The 23,162-nt window shown below is 49.5% G+C and overlaps 2 protein-coding genes and 1 long non-coding RNA gene across 7 annotated transcripts; 1 reads left to right on the forward strand and 2 right to left on the reverse strand.

Annotated features, from left to right (window-relative positions):
• Positions 1 to 332: 332 nt before the first annotated feature.
• Positions 333 to 5,983, reverse strand: LOC120722893. Of its 2 annotated transcripts, none has more exons than XM_040014068.1 (11): positions 5,443 to 5,983; positions 3,486 to 3,681; positions 3,076 to 3,307; positions 2,718 to 2,997; positions 2,422 to 2,599; positions 2,265 to 2,341; positions 2,016 to 2,196; positions 1,702 to 1,950; positions 879 to 1,050; positions 708 to 808; positions 333 to 611 (listed from the first exon to the last, which is right to left on the reverse strand). In XM_040014068.1, the coding sequence occupies exons 1-11, from the start codon at positions 5,713 to 5,715 to the stop codon at positions 499 to 501; spliced, it is 2,052 nt and encodes a 683-aa protein (XP_039870002.1). In that variant the 5' UTR covers positions 5,716 to 5,983; the 3' UTR covers positions 333 to 498. The 2 variants fall into 2 exon arrangements, with proteins under 2 accessions (XP_039870002.1, XP_039870003.1); XM_040014069.1 differs by having other exon boundaries at positions 708 to 824; positions 5,443 to 5,835.
• A 228-nt stretch (positions 5,984 to 6,211) lies between these two features.
• On the forward strand, positions 6,212 to 20,535 carry LOC120722884 (SUN domain-containing protein 1-like). 4 transcript variants are annotated; one of them, XM_040014041.1, is made up of 22 exons: positions 6,212 to 6,515; positions 8,505 to 8,745; positions 8,820 to 9,013; positions 9,283 to 9,309; positions 9,456 to 9,740; positions 10,869 to 11,006; positions 11,823 to 11,897; positions 12,626 to 12,745; positions 14,818 to 14,916; positions 15,135 to 15,210; positions 15,346 to 15,392; positions 15,530 to 15,744; positions 17,078 to 17,335; positions 17,619 to 17,711; positions 17,792 to 17,865; positions 17,977 to 18,115; positions 18,221 to 18,505; positions 18,631 to 18,715; positions 18,799 to 18,914; positions 19,074 to 19,241; positions 19,314 to 19,406; positions 19,849 to 20,535. In XM_040014041.1, the coding sequence occupies exons 2-22, from the start codon at positions 8,516 to 8,518 to the stop codon at positions 19,963 to 19,965; spliced, it is 2,934 nt and encodes a 977-aa protein (XP_039869975.1). In that variant the 5' UTR covers positions 6,212 to 6,515; positions 8,505 to 8,515; the 3' UTR covers positions 19,966 to 20,535. The 4 variants fall into 4 exon arrangements, with proteins under 4 accessions (XP_039869975.1, XP_039869976.1, XP_039869977.1 ...); XM_040014042.1 differs by lacking the exons at positions 6,212 to 6,515; positions 14,818 to 14,916; XM_040014043.1 differs by lacking the exons at positions 6,212 to 6,515; positions 12,626 to 12,745; positions 14,818 to 14,916.
• LOC120722937 lies at positions 20,395 to 22,053 on the reverse strand. The gene is made up of 2 exons (XR_005693639.1): positions 21,950 to 22,053; positions 20,395 to 21,837 (listed from the first exon to the last, which is right to left on the reverse strand). It is a non-coding gene; the product is annotated as an uncharacterized LOC120722937 (long non-coding RNA).
• Positions 22,054 to 23,162: the final 1,109 nt, after the last annotated feature.

Below are 23,162 nucleotides of genomic sequence, written 5' to 3' on the forward strand. Positions count from 1 at the left end.
TAATATAATTTAATTTTGGTTTAAGGTTCTACATATTTTACAAAACAAAACACTTTAATTAAATAATTATTTTATTATTCATTCTTATAATATAAATAATAACAATAATAGCTATTAGATTTATATTATTAGTCTTTAAAAAGATTGTATTTTATTTTGAAAGGTAGGTTTGGATGACTTCCGCACTGAAAGCGTCGCTGCAGATACTTTAAATGTTAAAAACATTTTGCAGCCAAAACCTGATTAGAAGAAAAAAAGCTGAATCAAACTTGCTGCCACTTCCTGTCCCACTGTGTTCCAGCGTGTTCCCACACAGACGAGCAGAGACCAGGTAAATAAGAAGTGCTTTATTTACAGATAAATAACAGCGTGGTCAGAGAAAACACAAACATGTATTTAAATGCTCTTCAGTGGACTCATGCCGTGGTGAAGGCGGTTCCCTCAGTAACAGTCGGCGTGGATACGTTAGAGCAGTTTCCTCCTTCCTGCTCCGTGTCCTCAGACGGGCCTCAGGTCGTCGGGGACGGGGATCCGTTTGAGTTCGTCCACGTAGGTCGAAGGCTCCTTAAAAACGTCTTCAAACAGGAGCTTCATCAGCTCGCTCACATATTCTGGAAGACATGGAGGTCACTGTAAACCACACTGGTGTCAATAAAGTTGGAGAGTTCAGCCTCTCCTCTGTGTGTGTGTGTGTGAGCTGCACTCACTGGGTTTGGGCTCGCTCTGCTGAGGCTCGGCGGTGACCTCTGAACTCCTGTCTTTGTGTCTCTCTGCGTCCTCGTTGAAATGCATGGCGGCCAGGTACAGCCTGGAAACAAGACCCACTGTCACACAGGTGTTTGAAGCTGTGACATCAGAGCTGAAGCAGCAGCGTTTACCTGCAGAGCACGCCGACGAACGGGAAAGCGACGTTCTTCGGCGCGAAGCGGCGCACAAGCCAGTGGAAGCGTTCCAGCGTGGACGCCTGGTGGTCGTGACTCAGTTTCCCGACATCGGCGAGAATTCGCTTGTTGAGCAGGAGCTTCTTCAGCTTGTGCAGAGCCACCGAATCTGCAGCCACACAGGTGAGCACAGACACACCCACAGGTAAACAGTCAGCCAATAGCAAAGCAGCAAAGAGTTAAGCCACGCCCATCACAATAAATCAAATAATAAAACAGTTTGTTAATTGCCCTTTTAACGCCCCTCCCCCTCAGCCGAGGCTCTTAACAGCGAGTGGGTGGAGCTTGTGTCTAAGCTGACTATATCAGGGGCGTCCTCTCTGTGATGTCAGCAGGGATGACTCATCTGAGCGCTGAGAGTGGACGTCACACCCTGCTGGACACATTTGAAAGGCCAGCAGTCACATGACTTGACCAGAGGTTTATGACATCATTACGTGCAAGAGGTCAAAGGTCACTGTTTACAGAGGGTTAATTTATTCGTCTTCTCTCTGCGTCTCTGGAGCTGAGATGAGTCACACTACATCAGAGTCTGACTGCCCGCGTTATTGTGGACACCGCCGCTGTGATGTCACAGGCTGGTTAGCCAGGTGAGCGGCTTCACCTGTCAGCCAATGACTGGCGGGTTTAATAATCATACATTCTATTCGTGGGCGCCTTTAAAGCCCAGACTCTCCACCTGAGGCAGAGGCCATCTTCGCCCCGAGCAGGTGAGGTCCACATGCACAGGTGTGACTGGCTCTGATTGGCTGACACTCACCTGGCTGGAACCACTTGCTGGGATCCATGGACACGCGGTTAGGATGCGCGCACGTCGGGAACAGCGGGTCGTCGTGAGTGTGGACGTTCTGGATGTGGTTCACGAGGGATTTCCACTTCGCCACCTTCTCGGGCGCGGACGTGGAGGTCGTGGCGCTCCAGTAGACGTGGTTCCTGATGCTGGGCAGCCACCGCCGCACCAGCAGGCACTCTTTACTCTTCGCCAGCTTCTTCAGCTTCCTGGACAAACCTGCGGAGAAAAACATGTTAGCGTGTGTCTGACGACTTATCGTCACGTGACCACGCCGTACCGACCCTTCTCCAAGTGCTGGATGTTATAGTAATGGCGGACGTTTCGCTTCCTCAGGTATTTCTGCACGCGCGCGTGGCGGTCGGTCACGATGTGGTCCACGCTCAGGCGGTTGACCTGGAGGAGATCGAGGCCTCGCCGCAGAGCCTCCGTCTCCACGTGCGAGCTGCCGCTGACCCCGGCGCTCTGAGAGGATAACCATAAACAGTCACGTGATCAGCTCTTACTTCCTGTTGGCACAGAGCGAGCCTTACCTGAATGAGCTGGATGTCGATGACGCTGCTGCTGTTCAGGTGCATCAGGGTGTAGCTGCCCAGCTTCCCGCAGTGTCCTGTCAGAGGAAATGACATCATCAGGCCAAAGTAACCACAAGGTGACAAAAACAAGACACTAATGATGGCGTTTGCTCACCCAGCAGGTCCGCCCTCATCCGCCCTCCCACCGCCACGCTGCCCTCGCCCCTCAGGCGCTCCATCAGCACCTGCTGGTCCCGCTTCCACTTGTGGTTGATGGCGGGCTCGAGGAACATGCGGGCGTGCCTCCTGAAGGTGTCGGACTGGAACACCTGGAGGTTCATGGCTCTGCACACCTGCAGGTGACGCACAGCAGACACGCGCCGTCATGGAGGACGTCTGCACGTGCGCACACTCGGACAGTGACGTCAGAGTTTTACCGTCACGTGTGCTCGGGTCAAAGGTCAAGGTTACCTTCTCCATGTGACTGAATGAGCCTCCGGTGAAATAAATGGCCGCAGACATCTGCAGGTTTCCTAGCGGCGTGCTTCCCGCCACCGGCTGGCTCTCCCACTTCCTGCTGTAGTCACAGCTGGGGCACAGCTGGCTGAAGGAGACGAAGGTGCCCATCCGCCGCCGCCACACCTCGCAGCTCAACCCGCACACGGGGCAGGTGAGGAAGAGGTCTCTGAGGCAGCTCTCAAACACGATGTATTTGGGGTCGTTGTAGTGGGAGGGCGTGGCCTCCGCCTCGCTGTGTGGGTGGAGAACAGGAGGTCAGACGTTTGCTGCACAGACAGACAGGAACCTGCGGGAGGCGCCGGCACCTTACCGACTGTCGGGCGGCTCGCTCGAAGACTCGTCCGGCTCATACGGCTCGCAGATGGGGTCGTACTGGTCGGATGCTTCGGGGAGCTCTGCTTCCTCCTCTGGCTCCTCCCCCTCCTCTTCTTCCATCATTTCCAGACGTGGTCTCTTCGCTGGTCTGACACCCGGCTGAATCCCCGTCTCTGATTGGGTGGTCACCGTTCCCACGTTACAGTGCAACACCGAGGCCTGTGTGGCTGAAACGCACAAAACAGCTTTTACACTCTTTAAAACTGAACAAAGCTTCCTCTTCATCACCGCCAGAAACTGTTTCTGAATTTCAGTCCAAAACCTGCAGTTCCTCCACCAACCAGCAGGGGCCAGCAGTTAGTATGTGGCCATCTTTTACTTACAGTGTGTGGCACTCATACCCACCTTTGCTTCTCACGTGCTGCTTCAGCGTGTTGTAGGACAGCTGAGTGGCGGCGCACCTCGTAGATGGGGAGTAGGACGTCTGCGTGCCCACCGACACCATGTAGTGACAGAACTGCGTCGCCACGGAGACCTTGGGTTCAGGGTCGGTCTGACAGGCGGTGTTTCTGAAGCGAGTGAGGGGCAGCAGCACCGGACTCTGCTCACAGGAGAGAGGCCAAATGATATGTAATGCACTACGGAGGACCCAAGGTGCCAAAATAAGTAAATGACTCCATAATTATTCATGGGATATTCGATTAAAACTGTAGACTTTAATTTTAAAAATATAAAGGAGTCAAAGCGGAAAGATCAGAGACACTGGTCCACGTCGGCCATGTTGATGACGGTGCATTAAACAGTTTTGGCTGTCGTCCACATTTATGAACTTTGTGGCTAACGGTTCAGAGGCGCCACGAGGAGCTGAAAATCTTTAAAACAGCTCAGTTAATGTTTCTGTTTTTTATAATTAGAATGTTGTTGTTTCCCTCAAGCAGAAGCAGAATACATTAAAGTAATGTAAACAAAAAAAATATTAATGTTACCATTATTTTCAACCGTTTATTTTTACATTAATCGGCTTCATCGCAGATTTCAAATGTGTAACTGCTGACATGATTCCAACGTATTAAAATTGAGACTTTCCCCCAGACTGCAGGAGGTCCCAGGAGCTCTGCGGGGCACAGGTACAGGTAACGGACAGCAGGCGAGCCGCTGCACGCTCACCTTCACCTGACAGGTTTAACCTCTGCAAACAAAAGCAGGTGCAGCAGATTCATTTCAAACAAATAGCGAGGACTTCCATCATTCCCCAGCATGTTTAAAACATCAGCAGAGAGCAGGACATCCACCTTTTGCTCTTCCATCATTTTTCCTCTTCTCCGATCCTTTCACTGCTCATACCGAGGCTCAGAACAGCTTTACCTGCTCTTCTTTACCGCGTCCGTGTTCAGCAGGCTGAGGAGATTTTCGTGCCTGATGATGTCACTCAGACCCAACCGAGGCGTTTCTGAAGCAGCTGACAGACGAATGCTCAGAACGCCTCACCCTGCAGGTGTGACTTTGTCATAAATGCTGATAGTGCTATATCGATAAACAGCCAAATTATCGATACAGTGAAAGTATCGGTCAGGCTCTAACAGCACTGTACTGATGTCCAGCAATGATTGTGCGCAATATTATGATACCATCACTGCACTACGTTTTGTTACCTTTCTTGTGAAGCAGTTGGTGACATGTCTGTGAAAAGTGCTATATAAATAAACTTTTACTTACTTATCAACTCTAAATATTAAAATAATTAAAAGGTTTTTGGAAAAAACATTGAGTCATTTCGGTTATTTTGGCCGTTTTGGTGCTCCATATGCTAACTGCTGATCAGATCAGATGTTGGGAGTATTTTTAAAATTTATTCTGGTTTTTAAAAAGAAAAAAGTAAAGCTAAGCTAGCGCTGATTTACTGACACTTATAAGGTGTCGCTTTTATGAAAGAATGTAATGACACTCATAGGTTTGGTTTACACCAGTTATCAGAGTATTGACAAATATGGCCAATACAATCATAGCACAATAATAATATTTATTGGTTTTTAACGACTCTTTAACAATACAACCTTATTTACGGAGTAACGGTCTTATTCTTATTATTAGTTTTTGGCATGTTTGAACCTCCACAGACGGTCACGGTTTAGCCGTTTATGTCGTTATTTTCAGGCTTTTCCAGTGTTTTTCTGATAAATTCGGTCTTTATTATTATTATTTTTTTCTTTTGTTTTTTTACACGTTAACTGAGACCGTTAGCCATTTTTGTTGTTTTTTGATCCCGCCGGTGGATTTAAACCGTTTCTACTGTCCGTTTCCCGGTGATCCGGGACTCGGTAGCTACTCGCCGCGGAGATCCCCGGGCTAGACTGAAACTCACCGCCGCCGCTTTGGACTCCTCTACGTCCCCGTGGATGAACGGCAGCGCCCCGTCCTTCAACAACAGCCTGGCCGAGAAGCCGGCGTCATACTGGGCTTTGTTGACGAACGAGTCCTCGGAGAAGTGGCGCGAGCAGACGTACACAGTGGCTTTGGGCGGCCGCTGGTCTGAGAACAGGTACTGGATCCACTGCTGCCGGATCCGCTCCTCTTTGGGCAGCGCGAACAGGTTCAGCTTCCCCTCGCAGCCGAAGATGCATTTCTTGGGAGACATCCTGGTCCGAGTCCCGCTCCTGCACACGGAGCTGGAAAACTTCCCGAGTCCGAGCGCAAGGAGGAGGAGGCGGAGCCCGCTCCCGTGACCATATAAGGAAATCCCCGCCAGTTAAAGTCCACGCGGCCAAGAGGCAACCCCCCCCCCCCCAAAACGGTCGGAGCAGACGCAGGGAGTACTCAGATTACTCCAGCACGGACTGACCTCGTTAACTGAGATTCAGGCCATGTTTCACGTTCCCGCCACCACTTTAACACCGTGAATGTGACAGCAGGTACAGGGTCGAACTCGGATGTTTCTGAAAAAAGTTGAATATCCTCAAAGTTATTTTAAAGTAGTTCCGTTAACAAATGATAACAGGCGAAATCATCTGTTAATGTGATGTTCTTTGGAAAATTTGTTTTTTCTGTTTTCAAACGTTAACTCACTGCAATAAAACAATATTTTAATGAAAATGTCTCTATACGTTGAACTCGGAGTGAACCATCTCAAATCAATATATAATCTTTTTCATAGAGCGTGTCGCACCTCCGGCCACAGGGGGGCGTAAATCACCGCTGGCGCTATAAAATGCCCCCACTGTAAACGGCTAGTGTTAGTCTCCTGCCTGTTGTTAGTGTGAATGTGATCCCCTGAGAGGAGCTCACGGAGTCTGCTTTCATCGCTACGCTGCTAACCGGCGGGTTTATAACGGGAACACCATTTAACTGTCTCCGCCAGCACTATCTGACGCTCGCTAGCTGCTAACAGCTAGTGGCAGCTTGTGGCCGACGTCTCTCCCTATCTGCCCCCCGCTGCGGGTGAGCACAGCGTTTTTCCTCTCTGTACCGTCCTGATTAACTTTTCTTTTTCTACTGTTATTTTCTGTGAGCGCTAACGCTGACGTTAGCAGAGCCACGGTTCGTTTTTCGCGGGGGTCCGCCCACTGTGGGATTTTACTGGCCACGCACAACATCATTTACGTGAGCTGACCGCGGATTGGTTGGAAGCTGACAGCTTGCAGTTAAAAGACTGTACACGTGGGCTCAATTGCAAACAAACAGAGCGGACACGCGCGCGCGGGTGTAGAAGGGCGATTATATGTAAGTAGAGTAACTATGGTGATGGAAGGAACAATAAAGACACAAGAATAAAAATGTTGGGTTGTGTGTTTACGTGTTTCACCCCGCTGTGCAGTTGATAATCACCTAAAACACGCGATCTTATTTTCCCATCAGCCTCTCAGGTGAGGGCGCTCTCAACAGGTGAAGGGGGAGCATTGCAGCGCCACCTGACAGCTCGGCAGGAAGTCGGCGTTTACCTGAAGGTGAGGGCTGCTGGGTAACTGAGTCTGAGGTGGTAGCTGGAGGTAATGGATGATCCTCCTTTGTCTCGTCCTCGCTCTCTGTGCAGCTCCTCATTTGATTTGAGACAGCTTTCTTCTAATTGGCAGCTCCTCTCAAACAGAAGGTTTGAGTGGTAGGTGGGTGGGGCTCTACGGTGAAATAATGTCCCCGTTTCTAAACCCACTCTCTTCTGATTGGCTGACTTCTGGACTCCAGCACCCAGTTTGACCACATAAAGAATTTCTTTCTTAGTTTTGAAGTAACATCCTGGTTATTTGGGGGGAAGAGGAACAGCAGGCTGAACACCTGTGAACACCCGAGCGTGCGAACATGTGGCGGGAAATATCTGACTTTATTTAATTCAATAAAAATATCAGTGTCCTCACAGAGATAGAGGTGTGTGTGAGAGCAGCTGACTGACCCACAGACAGGAAGTGTAAGCAGGTTAAAGGTGAACTTCAGCTGCTGGCTGGATCTGTGTGTGTGTGTGTGTGTGTGTGTTAGAGTTGGTGTGATTTGTGTGTTTGTGGCAGCGTTGTTGGCGGCTCTGCCGGCCACCATGAGTGACGAGGACCTGCAGAGCTGGGGCTGGACTGACCTGTGTGTATGCTCGGCTTCTTTCTCTGCGCTGTTGTATGTAGGTCAGGTGTCTGATAAGGTTGCAGGGATTTAGTGTGTGTGTGTGTGTGTGTGTGTGTGTGTGTGTGTGTGTTCGTGTTCAGTATTTCAGGAAGGAGCGTTTTCTGTGTTCCTGCTGCGTTGCTGCAGCGTGTCTGCAGGTTAAGTCTTTCAGGACACTCGAGTTTAATCATTAAGCTGAAGCTGCTTTTAATCCAGAGTTTAATGAAGGAAACGAGTATCTGCAGCTCGCCGTTCGTCTGGTTAACACGACCCCAGACCTCCATCGATCTGCCTCCATATCACAGGAAATGCGGCTCGGAATACTAATAACATTCCTCCGTACATGCTGGGAACTTTAACGTTTTTAATTTTATTAATCTGCATTTTATGGCTGACTTAGTGAGACTCTTATTATAAAATTAAAACCTGCTGGAGAAACCTGTTAGAATCATATCTGGGAAGTGTTGTACAGTTTTCTTTGGGGTGTGTGTGTGTGTGTGTGTGTGTGTGTGTGTGTGTGTGTGTGTGTGTGTGGATCAGATTCATACATCATCACCGATGTAAACAAACAGTCTGTATAATTTTACAGAAGTTTGTTTTTTAATTGTAGACTTTTAATCAGATTCTTTCCTCTTTATGTTTTAACAGTTTTTTTTCATATTTAAAGGAAAAACGTTCCTCCTGTCAAGTTTCAGTGTTTTCTCATTATGTCCTTGTACATTTTAAAAGCTTACTTTGCATCTAATTCTTTTATCCATGATGTAAATATGTTTCTTACTATATTCTGTTAAAATGGTTTTCAGCTTTATTTGATCAGCTTGTTTAAATTGGCAACATTTTCAGACTTTGTTTCCATGAAGGAACACGCCTCTTCCTGTTCCTGCTCCCTCATCTTCCACGCCTGTCTCCTCAGCTCCACCTACTCGTCGTCGGACTCTGAGAAGGAGCAGCAGGTCACCTCCTTCCTTCGGGCGAGGGTCATGTCGAGACGCAGCCTGCGGCTCGATGAAGGCCTGCTGGACCGCAGTCTTCCCCGTGGCAGCGCTTCCTTTAGTGCGGGAGGAGGCGACTGGAGGAGCAGCAGGTCGGTGTGGACGTCTGCTGAAGGTGCGTTCTGTTCAGGTCTGCTCCTCCTTCACCTCCTGCCTCCTTCTGCAGGTCGCTGAGGTCCCGTCGTTCCCAGCAGCACTCAGTCTCCTGCTCAGAGTCGCTCCTCGATGCGCCACATAAACCTACCGTCATGGCACTCCACAACAGCAGCCTCCACAGCGTGGCGTCCGACGCCTCCCTGCTCTCCTCCCTGCAGAACGAGTCCTCCATCCAGGAGCAAACGCAGGTCGATGCGTTCTGGGGTACGAAGCCTGCTCATAGATTTATAATGATCTCTGTTTACAGAGCGCTTTGTGTAGTGCTTTTCCATGGCAACAGCACAGGTCATCAGATCCACAGATTCAATATTCTTACTTTGATTACTTTGGTCTGATGTTTTCAGTCGAAGGAAATGATCTGGGTTCAGTTTTGGACTCGTTAGCCTGCTATGTTGAGTTTGGAGCATCTGTGAGCACAAGGCTCGCCTTGTTGAACGGACCGACTCTAGTTTAACCTTGATCTTCCTCCTCAGGTTTGGACCACGACTCTGATTCCAAAGGTGAGCCTGCGCCCCCGCCCGCCTGCGCCCCCGCCCGCCTGCGCCCCCGCCCGCCTGCGCCCCCGCCCGCCTGCGCCTGACTCGTAAAGGCTTTGATAAGGGGACACGATGAGTCAGTTTCATCATGTCCTTGTGTCTGTCTGCAGAAAGCACCATCATCGCGGAGCAGAGCAGCGTCGCACTGAACAGCACTCTGATTGGTCTAGACACCCTCTGCAGCAAACACCCGGGCCAGGCCAGCAGGGTTTTCTGTAAAGACTGCAGCGCTCTGAAATCTGAGCCGCCGCTGGGTGAGAAAGAGGCCGGCTCCTCTTCCTCCAAATACACCACAGACACCTCCTCAACACTAATGGTGCCGCGAGCCTCAGAGTCCGAGGAACCAGAACCTTCTACCATTTACTACAGAGACAGAAGCCGCAGGAGGAGGACGGGTGAGGCAGACGCACGTGACTGTCTTTACTGTGGAAATGACCACATCAGACTTTTTCCCTTTTTTTTGTCTGTAACGAGATTATAATACGACAGCAAAAAGGTTCTGGTATTCAGAGTAACAAAAACAAATCGATCTGTAGTAAAAATCTTTTCCCATCATTCCTGAAACATTTCAAATCTCCAGAATTAAGACGAAGCAACACCTGCCGAGTTTCTGTTCCTGTCACTCTGTGATCAGTGTTGTTACAGATGAAACCACACAGCCAGCACAGGTTTACCACAGTCACTGCTCTCTGCAGCACATGCTTTATCAGGACAGGGCGCCGTCTGCTGCTACCAGTGTGTCCAGTTTGGTTCTGGTTCTGCACAAACGTAATGCTTTAGAGCCTCCATCAGCTCCATCAGCTCCTCTCTGCTGCTGACGCCTTCCAGGAGGTTGGAGTAGCTGAGGACTTTGATCTGATTAGTGGGTTAGTGATGAACATAAGCGGTGAATGTGAATCAGACTGATGAAGTTGAGGGTTCGTTTATATGCAGAAGATTTGCTGCCACCATCAGGTCAGCCTGTGAACTACAACATTACCCACCACCATGTGACCCTGGAGGGGGACGAGAAACACTCACGTGTGTTTCTGCAGTGTGACGTGGTTTCACGTGCAGTGACGGATATTTGAGGCTTAATTCTGATTATGGTGTCACTGAATTATCTGCCATTTAAAGGTTTTGAGCCTCAGCGCAGTCTTTTCTGTAGACGTCACAGTTCTCACTATAATTACTCATTGACACAGTGAAGCTGTGATTGGATGGCTGATGAGCCGTCTTTGACCTGCCGCTCGCTCTGCTTCACCTTCAGCAGGTGGAGCAGCTGACGGTCACTTATCAGCTGGGGGGGAAACGAGCCCGAGCAGAGACTGATTGCTCTGAGGCACCTGGGCAGGTGCTGGGGGGCGGGGCTCGTGCAGGCTTCCACTTTCATGAAGCTGTGGTTTGTTTCCTGGATTTAGGAATCAGCTGAGCGTCACTTCCTGTTCTGGGGCTCTGCTGGCATGTTTGTGTGCGGCGAGCTCGCTCGCAGGTGTCGGGGTGAAGGCGCCGCTCGTTGACTCGTTGTGGTTTGGCTCTTCCAGATGTGCTGCAGCTGTGGCTCGACTCGTGTTGGCTGCGTATCAGGAGAGCCGCCGCCTGCTGCGTGTCTGCGCTGACGCACACCTGGCAGGTGTGTCGGGGGTTAAAGGTCAACATACAGCCCGATAATGGACACAGAGGTACTGACTGTCTGTTTACAGCAGGTGGTGGAATTTACCTGTGCACCTTTCTTCTTCACACACTGGTGTAAAACACATCTGCTTCACCCGAGCGGGCCCGCCGTCCAATGAAAGCACCCAAAATCGCCTCTGTGATCAGAAGAGCCCGTTTGAGTGGTTAGCAGGAACTCCCAGAATCCCTCAGCTCCCTGTGAATGACCCACACCCACCTTTGCCTGCAGAGGCAGCATTGCGTTACCTAAAGTGGTGCTCTTATGAGGAGGTGGTGTGAACTCTGTCCTTCAAGCTTCAGTACCTTTGACCTTTCTCACCCTTCACTTAACTGTGTTAGCTCCGCCTACATGACCCCGAGGGTTGACTAAGATCACCTTTTAGAACTTCTTAAAAGAGAATCTGCCAAAGTAGCCCGAGATCAAAGATGTCTGCCAACGGCCTTATGTTTGGATCTTCAGGAGGAAGAAGCACAGGCAGGCTTCATTAAACACGGAGGAGGAGCTCCACCCTCACGTGTCTCTTCTGTGGTCATTAGACCTCAAAGGGTTTATTTGCATTTATTTTTAGTCACCTGACGCCTCCTCGCTAAACATCCCTGACTCCTCACGAGACCAGAGCGTGCTCTGGATCTCTGGACCTGCAGTCGCTGTGCTTCTTTCCAAATAAACAAATGGGCTGCACCTCTTCACTTTGGCTGTTTCCCTGGCAAAATGCAAATCTGCCCTCCGGCTGCTTGCAGCGAACATTCAGGCCTCGGCTCGGAGGTGGACGGTGGTGATCTGCCGCTCTCGGTGAGTCCTGACTCTGTTTCCTCTGTTTCAGTTCGACCCGGCCGCGGGGGAGCCATGAGCCTGACGGAGTCCAGCCAGAGGGAGCTACAGCCCAGCGGATCTCTGTGTGAGCAGCACACACACCTCAGAGGGTTTAATCAGCCTGCTGTTCACTCGTTCACGATGCTGATACACACACACACACACACACACACACACACACACACACACACACACACACACACACACACACACACACACACACACAGTATTTCATGTTGGACTTGTATGTGATGATGTGCATGGCAGGAATCAGAAGCTGAATGGAGGGTGTGGCGTGTGCAGGCAGCAGTCATGGATACTTGGTGTGTGATGATGTTTAGGAGAGAAAAGATTGAATTGAACTTTATTTATAAAGCACCGAATCACAGCAGGGTGCAGATTTCCTTTCAAGCCGACTCTGTCTGTAAATGCATCGTCTCCACCTGCTGGTTGCAGTCTCTGTGCAGGCAGCAGGTGGAGTCTCACCAGAAAACTCCACTGCTGCACAAACGCTGCCTCTGAAGTGGGCGGTGCTTTAACACTAATGTTGAAACTGTGTTCGTGGCGCCGGCTCAGAGCGGCTTTGCTGCAGCAGCGTGTTGGGAACAGCCGGGGTGTGACTGAAGGGTCACAGTGATCACCTGATGCGGAGGTCGCCATGTGCACACTCAGGTGTTCTCCGTAAACCTCGAGGCTCCACAGCCAAACTCGGAGCTTCCTGTTTGGAGCAGCGGTCACATGGTTCCTGTGTAGATGTTTCCTGTTGTGACTCCTGTGTTTTCTGTCGGTTAAACGCTCTGCTGACACCTACAGGTAACGACTGTAAGGACAGACGGCCTTCGCCGATGGATGCGGTCACGTCTTCTTCGTCCTCGTGGTCCTCCCTGGTTTCCTGTTTGTTGGGGTTCACGTGGAGCGCTGCTCTTTTCACAGGTTCAATACCCGCTCCGGCAGTCTGCGCTGCAGGCCGTGCAGATCGTTTTTACTCACGTCCGCTCTGAGTCGCATGTGTTCAGTCGCAGCGTGAGGCCACAAAGCGATTCCCCGTGTGTGTGAAGATGGTGTTGGCCTGTGATACAAACGGCAGCGCTGTCAGTCTCTTCTGTCTTTGAGTGTCTCTGAGCAGCTTGTGTAAGCGCGCAGCGGAAATACGAGTCGTAAAGATGCTGCAAAACAATTTATCTGACCCGTTATACATCCTGTGACTTCAAAGACACACACACACACACACACACACACACACACACACACACACACACACACACACACACACACACACACACACACACACACACACACCAGCATGAACAGGAAGCTGTGACGGTTTAAATTTGAATCTTATGTAAACAGAGTAAACGCCCTCCTGAGTAGATTTGACTTTGTGTTGCCGTGACAACCAATCGGACTGAGCAGCAGGGTGATTGGCTCAAAACTTAGTGATGTTAACAGACTGTATATAAAAGATGGGTGTCACTTGATGATTCTTTTAATTATTTTATTTTTTTGTTGTTTTCCTCGTCTCTGCCATTTGACTAATTAAAACAAAGTGTTTTATAGGGAAATTGTGAGCGTTTATGTTTTTGTGATGAACTAAACTTGAATTCTCTGCATTGAAAACGTCATGAACTCTGATATCAGATGTTTACGTTTATTAATGACTCGGTCATTTCCGTTGCTGTAAAAGTCGAACTCAACATTTTTCCAGATTTGTTCGTGTTACATAACGTTTGAATCGATCTGCGTTGAAGAAACCATGACGGAAGCAACCGGTAATAACGGCGTGCGAGCGCAGCGCTGTGCGGACGTGCTGCTGAGTCACAGGCAGTGTTGGTCAAGTTACTTGAAAAAAGTAATCAGTAACTAATTACTGATTACTTCCCCAAAAAAGTAATCCCGTTACTTTACTGATTATTTATTTTCAAAAGTAATTAATTACTTAGTTACTTAGTTACTTTTTAAAAACACGATTTACAACCTGAGTAGGTGATAAAGCGATAGATCTTTCAGCCCAGTTCTACTTTTTCTGCATAATCCATCATACAAAATGTAATCAAATGGAAAAGTCTCTTTTTAAAACTTGTTTTATCAGTTTTAATCTTTTAACTTTATGCATCAAGCAAAAATTTAATTATCTGCAACATTCTCTGACTGGAAGAAATTAGTTTAATATTTAAACCTATTTTCTGCACATTCCAGCTACATAAAATAAAATATTTTTTGTGTTTACACTCAGTCTTTCAAATAGATGCAAGTAAAACACAGCAGAAAATAAATAAAGTCAAAGACTCAGCGGTCCTGTTGCTCTATTTTCACCTGTAAAGCAGGAGTGGGGCAGGCGGAGGTTTACCCTGGTGCAGGTGTGCCGCGGTCAGTGGAAGAATCCGCGAGTTTCTCTGTGAGTTTCCCATTACGTCGTAGCTACTCGGTGCTTGTTTGGAAGTTTAGGGGTTTTTTTCGCTGTAAAAAGAAGTTTTCTTCCCACGCACAGCGGACACTAATGTTTTTGTCACTTTTTATGGAATCAAACTCAAAGTAAGGTCAGTACTTCCACGCTTTAAACGCTGCACGCTCATACTCTCTCTGCACTCGATATATGATCCATTGTTGATCTGCACACAGCTGTTGTCACGAACGTCGCACTCGCTTACGTCACTGTCATGAGACATTCTCGCAAAAAATCACGGTTTTAGTAACGCAGTAACGCAGCGTTCCTACGGGAAAGTAACGGTAATCTAATTACTGTTTTTGCAATAGTAATCCCTTACATTACTTGTTACTTGAAAAAGTAATCAGATTACAGTAACGCGTTACAAGTAACGCGTTACTGCCCATTTCTGGTCACAGGCGCGTCCGCACGTTCCGTTTTTAAGGGCTGAGCTCACCAGAGCGTTTGGTTTGGTCAGGCCTTAAAAACCAGACTGACTTTGGCCAAAATGGGCGTGGCCCGAGAGCGTCTGCAGCTGCTTCCCGCCGTGCTGACTGACCTTCCTCCTCTCCTCCTGCAGCTTCGGTTCTCTTTGACTTCACTCAGAGAGCGGCTCGGGCCCTCGGGCCTCTGAGCAGGAAAGCTGGTTCTGCTTCGTGGACCGCCGCACACTCTGCAGGTTAACGCCGCCATGTGTGCGTTTGATTTGTAGCGTCTTTGCTCCCTGACCCGACCCCCAGCTGTTTGTTGCTTAGCTGCTCTGTGGGTTTGGAAAGTCGTGTGTGTGTGTGTGTGTGTGTGTGTGTGTGAGATAGTTGGTGAATAAAAATCCCTCCCTTGCCCCTCCCATCCATCTGAATCTGTGTTCTGATTGGCTTTATCATTCTGTGTCTGCAGGTCGGACAGCAGGCGACGCCTTCAGGTGGCTCGACACACGGTGGCGTCACATGACCACAAACACACCGCTGAGCTGGCAAGTTTGAGCTGATTCATTAGGTTTTCTCATTCTGGAGTAAATCTGCTTCATCAGACCTGTTCGACCGCTCAAATACATTTAAGCTTAAACACTGGAAGGAAGGTGATTAAACCATGGCTGACGTCTCCGCAGGTTTCCTGTCCTCCTGGTGGTTCTTTCTCTGCTGTTTCTCCTGTTCGGTGAGTTCATTGACTTCAATGATCTTAAATCACCGTTTAACAGCAAACGTGGACGATTCTCCAGACAGGAAACACAGCAGTCACATGATCACAGCTGACTTTCAGGAAGTGCTGTAACTGGACTCCTCCCTCCTCAGGTCTGCGCTGGTTTGGTCCAGCTGTTTTACAATTGCTGCTTCCAGCTGTTAACATCACAGAGTGGAGGCCAGCGGTCTCCAACGTCCCCGCTCTGTCCTCTAACAGCTTCCTGTCCTCTGAGAGCCAATCAGGAGAGGGCGACGTAGATGAGTCAAAGGAGGCGGGGCTGCTTCACAGCAAACCTCCACCATCGGAAACGGCAGCAGGAGAGGAGGTATGACCTCGAGGCTTTCAGCCGGCAGCAGATGAGGTTTACGTTTGGTGGTTTGTTTGTGCAGTCGAAGGGAAAAAACCAGCGCTGTGCTTCTGTAGAGCGCCGTCACTCTCTCTCAACCAACCTTCATCTTCTCAGGCGTTACCATAATGTCACTGAAAAGCAGTCGCTTTTTGATTTACAGGAGTTACGTAGGGCTGCCGCGATTAGTCGACTATCAAAATCGTCAACAACTAATTTAATAGTCGAAGCGTCGTTTGAAGCTTTGTAAGATCCCAAAAGACTCATTAATACGTAGTAGGATTTAAGGGTGTAATAACGGACTGAAACAGGGATGCCAGCTGCCGTTAAACAAGTAGAAGCAGCTGTGTCCGAATTCAGGAACCGCATCCTCCTGTGGCCGCATGTGTAGGCCGATTACGTTACAGCGGCACGACGAAGACGGTCCAAATTCGAAGACTCCGAAAAATGCGCCCTTCATTTCCCCAGATTTGAAGGATGGGTCGGGTGTATACTTCGTGCCCCAACCTATCCCAGAATTCATAGCGCGGCCCAGCTCAGTTTCCAACAATGGCGGCAGCTAGTTAGTTTTAATATTACTCTTATTATTCTTTCTGGGTCACAAAATAAACGTTTAACATATTTTCAGGCGAGAATGTAGCTGTGTAAACCTCAAATATCTGCTCAGTTTATCAAGACACCGCATATTTTCAAAAGCGCTCCGACGTTTTCGGAGACGTCTGTTACCCACTAGCTCGATAGCTAGCCGGGGGCTAGGCTCATTAGAGCCGTGAGAACACCGGACTCCCGGCAAATCGTTTTTAAACCCACCGCCGTCTTTCACTACTCAGGTTAAACATGATATATGAGTCACTTAGATAACTTAAAATGTTGTTGTTTGACTTTTTTCAGTATTTTATTTGTTCCTGAGTAAATCGGTTTGGCTGAGATCAAAGTTTTTACACAGCTGAATAAACGTCAAGCAGACAGCTGATCATCAGAAGTGTGAGATGCTCCAGAATTTACTCGGTTAGTTTATTAAACTCCACCGAAACAATCTGCAAATTTCATTAAAATGTAATAAACTATCATCTTGTCTTTAAGGTATGTGCTAACTAAAGATAAACACTTCCAGCTGTAAGCTAATGATAGTTATATGAGAGCAGATGCTGCTGGTGCAATAAGCTGTAGTTTTACGTCGTTTGTGGCGGCCCTGGAGTGACGCATGTTCATGGAAAAAACAAAAACTGCAACAAAACACGTGCCTGAGGCCGGCGACAGGTTAGGATAAACTAACATGCATCCTGGAAGTTTACGAATGTGGTTGTTACAGGAAGTGGGGGCGGCGGCAGAAGATGCTGAGCGGCTCATTCGTCTGGAGCAGAGTCTGATGGTGCTGTGGGAGCGCGTGGAGGCCGGAGGACGGCGGGCGGAGCAGAGACACAGAGAGCTGCTCCGGCTCTACACCGGCCTGCAGCAGCTCTCGTCTGCTCAGCGCGACGGCGTGGAGGCGTCGCTGAGCGCTCTGCTGGACCAGCAGCTGTCCGAGCTCAGGAAACAGCTGGACGAGGAGAGGTGGCAGAGGGAGGAGGTGAGGGTCTGCAGCACCGACACTGCAGTTAGCTGAGCTGAAGCTAGCACACAGCAGTAGCACCATCCACCTGTCAGTCAAATAGGCCACGCCCCTAATGATACAAACTATAACCCTTACTACAATTTAAACGGTTATAAAATGCAGATGTGATGGAGGCCATTATCCAGAGACCAGAACAGTTTCTGTATCGCGCTGTGAACGTTTAACACGGACTCACCGGGGCCCCCGCTGGACGCCGGAGGAACTGCACGTTACTGAAACCTCTGTCTCGTGTTTGCAGGTTCGCCGGCAGGATTTGTTGCAGCAGCAGACGCAGACGTCTCGTCTGGATCAGCTCGAGCTGCAGCTGCAGAAACTGGTGGCCAAAACGAAGGTGAGTCACATGACCTGAGACGAGCCTGGTGTTTCACCTGTAAAAGCTTCAGAAATAAAACTGCTTCACTTAAACTGCAGGAGGTTCAGTGGAGACGTGAAGCTGCTGGATCTCTCCTCTCGCCCTCGCCGACCACGCTTCCTGCTGCTGTCAGGTAACCTTCGTCATCATCACCTTCTTCAGTAGGTTTATCTGGACCAAAGAGAAGCAGCTGCTGATGCTGGTGCGACTCCTTCGTGGCTGTCGTGTCTTTTTCCTCCTCCAGTGTTGACCGGCAGTCCCATGATGCCTTGCTAGCGGAGGTGGTTCGGTTGGAGGCGGCTCTGGGGGACGTCAGGCGGGACGTCGAGCTTCTGTCCAGATGTCAGGACAGCTGCCAACAGCTCGCCACAATCCAGCAGGCGGTGAGACACTCATTTTAACGGTCTCCTTCACAATAAAAGCCTCACTGAATGGTTGCTTTTAATGTGAAGGACCAGTTTCCTGTTCTGACTGTCCTTTTTCTGTAGATTTTGGGGCAGGTCTCTGCTCAGGTGCGAGAGGAAGTTCGGGCGCTGCTCTTCAGCAACCAGCTGACAGCGGGCGGAGACGCCGCCGCCCTCCCAGAGTCGCTCCTCCGGTGGCTCTCTGAGCGCTATGTGAGCGAGACGGACCTGCAGGCGGCGCTGGCCTCTCTGGAGCTCAGCATCCTACAGAACGTCAGCCTGCAGCTGGAGCAGCGGCGCGGCGAGGAGACTGTCAGAGAGCCTGTCCTGCATGCTGCCGAGGGCGTCGGGGCCACGGTCACCCAGGAGGTGAGGAGGCGCGGTCAGAGGCGGGCCTAAATTTACCACCTGAGGATGAGTTTGATAAACCTGTCTAACTTTCTGAGTTATTCACGCTGTAATAATCGCCACTCACGCCTCCCTCGTGTCCTCAGGATGTCCGTGCGGCGGTGAAGGACGCTCTGCGGCTGTTTTCTGAGGATCGAACCGGCCTGGCGGACTACGCTCTGGAGTCTGGAGGTCAGAATCCAACAGCGACGTCTGTGATGTCATGAACCTGCTGTAATGGTTTACCCAGTGTGGTTTCTGTGCTCGTCCCGCAGGGGGCAGCATCCTGAGCACTCGCTGCTCGGAGACGTACGAGACGAAGGCGGCGCTGCTCAGCCTGTTCGGAGTCCCGCTCTGGTATTTCTCTCAGTCTCCCCGAGCTGTGATCCAGGTAACTCACCCGTACAGTCATGTGGTTATGATATGAAGCCCCTCCTCTTTCTCGTCTTTGACTCTGTGATAGGACTTTGTCCTCCTCTCAGCGCTCCTCCAGATGTTTTTGCTCAGACTGATGAATCAGAAATCACCTGATCTGTGCTCTCTGCTGCAGCCCGACGTCCACCCGGGGAACTGCTGGGCCTTCAGAGGCTCCACGGGCTTCCTGGTGATCCGGCTCTCCATGAGGGTCCTGCCCTCGGCCTTCACCCTCGAGCACATCCCCAAAGCCCTGGCCCCGAGCGGGACGCTGCACAGCGCCCCCCGAGACTTCGCCGTCTACGTAAGAGAGCGATGGCGTGCGTTCATAAACCCGCTGCTCTGTAGTCTCTGTGTAACCTGAACGCTCTTTCAGGGTCTGGCTAACGAGAGCCGGGAGCGAGGCAAGCTGCTCGGCACCTACACCTACGACCAGGATGGAGACGCTCTCCAGACATTTGCTGTTTCAGTGAGTCGTGGGGCGGGGCTTGTGGTTTTAGCCTTCCTTAATGTTGGCGAGCCAGTCTGTCACAGTCGTTAACACTCGGCCTCAGAGGCCGACAGAAGCCTGTCAGATACCAGCTGCTTCACTTTGTCTCTTTAAATGTTTTTCTTGTTTTTAAAACCGCACGAACGAGACGGCGAGGCTGTCACATGACTCATGGTCACATGACTGCAAAATATGACCTCACAGATCTAAATCTGGACACTCGCCCCATCAATGGAAAAAACCACAAATGATCACAGGCAGGTTGGGGGTTAGTTTTGCAGAGCGGCTGCTGAGATGAGCAGAGTTATTGATCCAAATTTAACGTTTTTTCTCCTTCGAGGCAGAAAACGAGTTTCTGTTGCCTGAAGTTCTCAAACATGCGATGTCGCTGCCTTTTCCCGTCTCTGTTTTGTCCCGTCAGGAGGAGAACGGCGAAGCCTTTCAGATCATCGAGGTCCAGGTTTTATCTAACTGGGGTCACGAGGAGTACACCTGCATGTACCGCTTCAGGGTACACGGGACGCCCAGCGACGTCTGAGCGCGCTCATACAGTCGAACTATTAGACTTGCGAGCGGGGTGGAGGCAGCGCAGAGGACATCGTAGCTCTGGTTCAGACTCGCCTCCTGCCCTCGCCACTCGCCACAGACATTTCCATCTGGAAGTGATCAGAGTGTTTCCTGTGGAAAAACAACAGTGTGTCATTTCTGTCAATAGTTAATATTTCTCTCTCAGTGTTTTTGTTTGACGTCCTGTTGGCTTTGCTGTTTTGTCTTTTATTGGTCCCTCGAGCGTCTGTACTCTGAGCTCAGGCGTTCTCACAGGGCGACCCGTGGACGAGCTGCCATGTTGATGCAGCACATGAACGGTCCTGAAAACGGCGCCGATCCACAGTGACGCGTTTACGGTCTCCTGGAAAAGCAGGCGACGTTCCCGCTCGAGCAGAATCGTTTAAAAGGGAGTTTGAGCTTTTTTTTGCACAGACCGACTGAAACGTTTGAACCTGTGAAATCCAGCTGCTGTAATGTTCTCATTTTGTCTTCAGGTTAATTTGTTTTTAATCTGTGGTTTCATACTGGACGCTTCTAATAAAGATTTTCTTAATATACACTGTTTGTATCAGATGCATTTGTTTGAGAAGAGAAGCTCATCACAGCTGCCGTCAGCAGTTCCCTCTCTGAGCTCTGCAGCTCCCAGTGAATAAACGGTAAAGCTAACCTGGAGACCAACTGAAACTGAACTATGGAGAAAACAAACTAAAAACCAGATTACAGCAGGTGGATGATTAGCTAACAGACACGATGGTGATGACGCACAAACAGTTTGTGCTGGTTTATCCTTACTCTGCTTCAGTAGGTTTAAAGCACAGCGGGTGCTACTTGTGCATACCTGCAGGAAGTAAACGTTGAAACTCAGCCCAAACAGCTGATCAGAGTAACGCCCACATCCATCAACTTACTGTCTCATAAGTTTCACTTGCATATTTGCAAGGTTAAAGCAGAGTTAACATTATACTTGGATACTTCTCCAACCTTTGGCTGTTTCTGCCTTTTGTTCTGTCGGGCTGATCCCACACTGTTTGGATCTGACTGTGAGGAGTTGTCTAGTAATGATCACCGAGCAAACTGTGTATGCTCCAACTGTACGACCAGGCCCGTGTGCAAAGATGGATTTATTCAGCTTTTTGCTGATGAGCGTAACCAGAACACCAGGGAGTACCTGGAGAAGGGTCACCTCACACCGAGCTCATGAGGAGATGGTTACTGCAGAGTATCTCTCAGGAAACCTTCCAGCTGGAAATGTTTTATTGAGGCTGATGCTGCAAAAGCTTTGCACAGCGTGCTGTGAGATGCTGATGGAGGACACCATCTTTATGACTCCTAGCTCTTGTATGGACAAGTAAAAATGACATTAATATGTAACCTACAGACAAAGCACTGTGATCAAACATGCATGCTGAAGTAGCGAGCAGAAAGTGGGACCATGTTTGGTGGATGGATCGGACAGCTCCAGGGGAACGTCTTTGCTGTCATACTGAGAATGAACTTAATGAGCACAGTGTCCTGTGGTGAGCTCCAGCTTAAAAGGTTTAGTTCACCTGTGTCCAGCCCCAACACCAGCTCACACGTGCCCGACGTGCCCGATACCATCAAATGTTAAACTGTTTGTTCTTAACAATATAATATGAATACAAAACTAATAATCACAACCATCATGACAGTCATGACACAGCATAAGCAAAAGTATAAGTGATACTGTGGTTGCAGTTCATGTTCACACGGTGGTGAAGGATGCAAACACTTCCTCCACCATGTGGAGGCGCTGCTGAGCTGCCTGCTTTTCTGGACACTGCCAGCTTTAACCATCCAGCTCTGGGTCCTCCTGTGGGCGGGGCTCCTGCCTCCCGGTGACCTGCAGAGACACAGCAGCACACAGGTGTGAGTCAGCGAGTCGCCGCTCTCTTCAAACGGGCCGAGAGCTTCGTTCCAGAGCGTCCTCTGATCAGCAGACGTGTGCACGGTACCTTATGGCTGAAACAGACGGCAGCGATGAAGAGCAGCAGGAGCAGCAGCAGGAGCAGCAGTCTGATGACAAACACTGTTGGATCTGAAGAGACACATTCAGCCGTCACATTAGATGTTAGGAGAACAACAGCTGGCATCAAACACAAACATCAGGTGAAGCTCAGTTATCCTGCAGACATTCACTCATCACTGTTTCCTAACATCATGCTGCTTCTGCAGCTTCTCTGGTTCCTATTCTCACCTGTACGCCACAGGGCCCGCCTGTGTCCTGGATGACGGAGAACCACCACAGACATTTTGATACTGTGCAATGATTTAGTAAAACATTTGACAGTTTCTGGTTCTGCTGGTGATTTCAGGATTTTCCGTCCCAGCGTCACCTCGTGCTCACCGGGGGGCAACCGACTGTTGACGTGTTCCTTATCCTTTACACCCTGGCAACCCTGGGCACGCATGCCACAGCTGGCACGCCATAGCGGGACTGGCCATCAGGCATAGCGGGCAAATGACCGATGGTGATTTTTCGTTTTTATGGGCCGATGATTTTTTTTTTTTTTTTGCAACGGTATTAAAGGTGGTGGATTGTCCAGATGCTGGCAGATGTGTAAAAATAACTCAGTTGTTTGGTGGTGGCTGTGGCGGAGCTTCCACAGAGGCCAGCAGGTGGATGAGGGGAAGGGGAGGCAGGAGGAGCAGAGACCCGAGGCGGTGAACTGAACTCCAGGTAAGAAGTTATGAGCTGCAGTCTATCTGGGTCAGATATAAACCAAGTTTAGTTTATTTTTGTTGTGCTGACTTTTTACAGTCAGTTACAATAACTCGTACTGCTACTAGCTAGCATGACGGAGTTTCTATACAGCTGGGTGGTGCTATGATGTTACTGATAGTGAACTTTATTTTATTCATAAGGTTAGTTAGTAGCTGCCAACCGTGCCTCTTCTCCTCCCTCTCCTGTTGCTACTTCAATCATGAAACTGATCAATGATCAGCTGATCGTCTCTCTTGTTTGTTTATCTCCCACTTTGCGCCAGAAAGAGGAAACCAGCGGATGTCGGGCTAAACAACAGCAGCATGTTTAAGCTTGATCAGCTGTTGTTAGAATTTATTTAATATTAATTTCCAGTATCAGCTGATGTTTGCTGGAGCCACAGCTGTAAAGCTGCTGGTCATGATGTCGGTTTGGATATGTGGTGAGAGGGAAACATGAAGATG

The sequence above is a fragment of the Simochromis diagramma genome, unplaced genomic scaffold (assembly GCF_900408965.1).
Source record: "Simochromis diagramma unplaced genomic scaffold, fSimDia1.1 OVJJ01000669.1, whole genome shotgun sequence".
NCBI lineage: Eukaryota > Metazoa > Chordata > Actinopteri > Cichliformes > Cichlidae > Simochromis > Simochromis diagramma.

Bases quoted from the DNA above. Each gene is read 5' to 3' on its own strand.
- LOC120722893 (XM_040014068.1), bottom strand. From the start codon at position 5,715: ATGTCTCCCAAGAAATGCATCTTCGGCTGCGAGGGGAAGCTGAACCTG. The intron at 2,998-3,075 runs GTAAGGTGCCGG...CCACCCACACAG, and splicing joins AGCGAGCCGCCCGACAGTCG to CGAGGCGGAGGCCACGCCCT. The intron at 1,951-2,015 runs GTCGGTACGGCG...TTTTCTCCGCAG, and splicing joins CATCCAGCACTTGGAGAAGG to GTTTGTCCAGGAAGCTGAAG.
- LOC120722884 (XM_040014041.1), top strand. From the start codon at position 8,516: ATGAAGGAACACGCCTCTTCCTGTTCCTGCTCCCTCATCTTCCACGCC. The intron at 9,014-9,282 runs GTACGAAGCCTG...CTTCCTCCTCAG, and splicing joins GCAGGTCGATGCGTTCTGGG to GTTTGGACCACGACTCTGAT. The intron at 11,007-11,822 runs GTACTGACTGTC...CCTCTGTTTCAG, and splicing joins GCCCGATAATGGACACAGAG to TTCGACCCGGCCGCGGGGGA.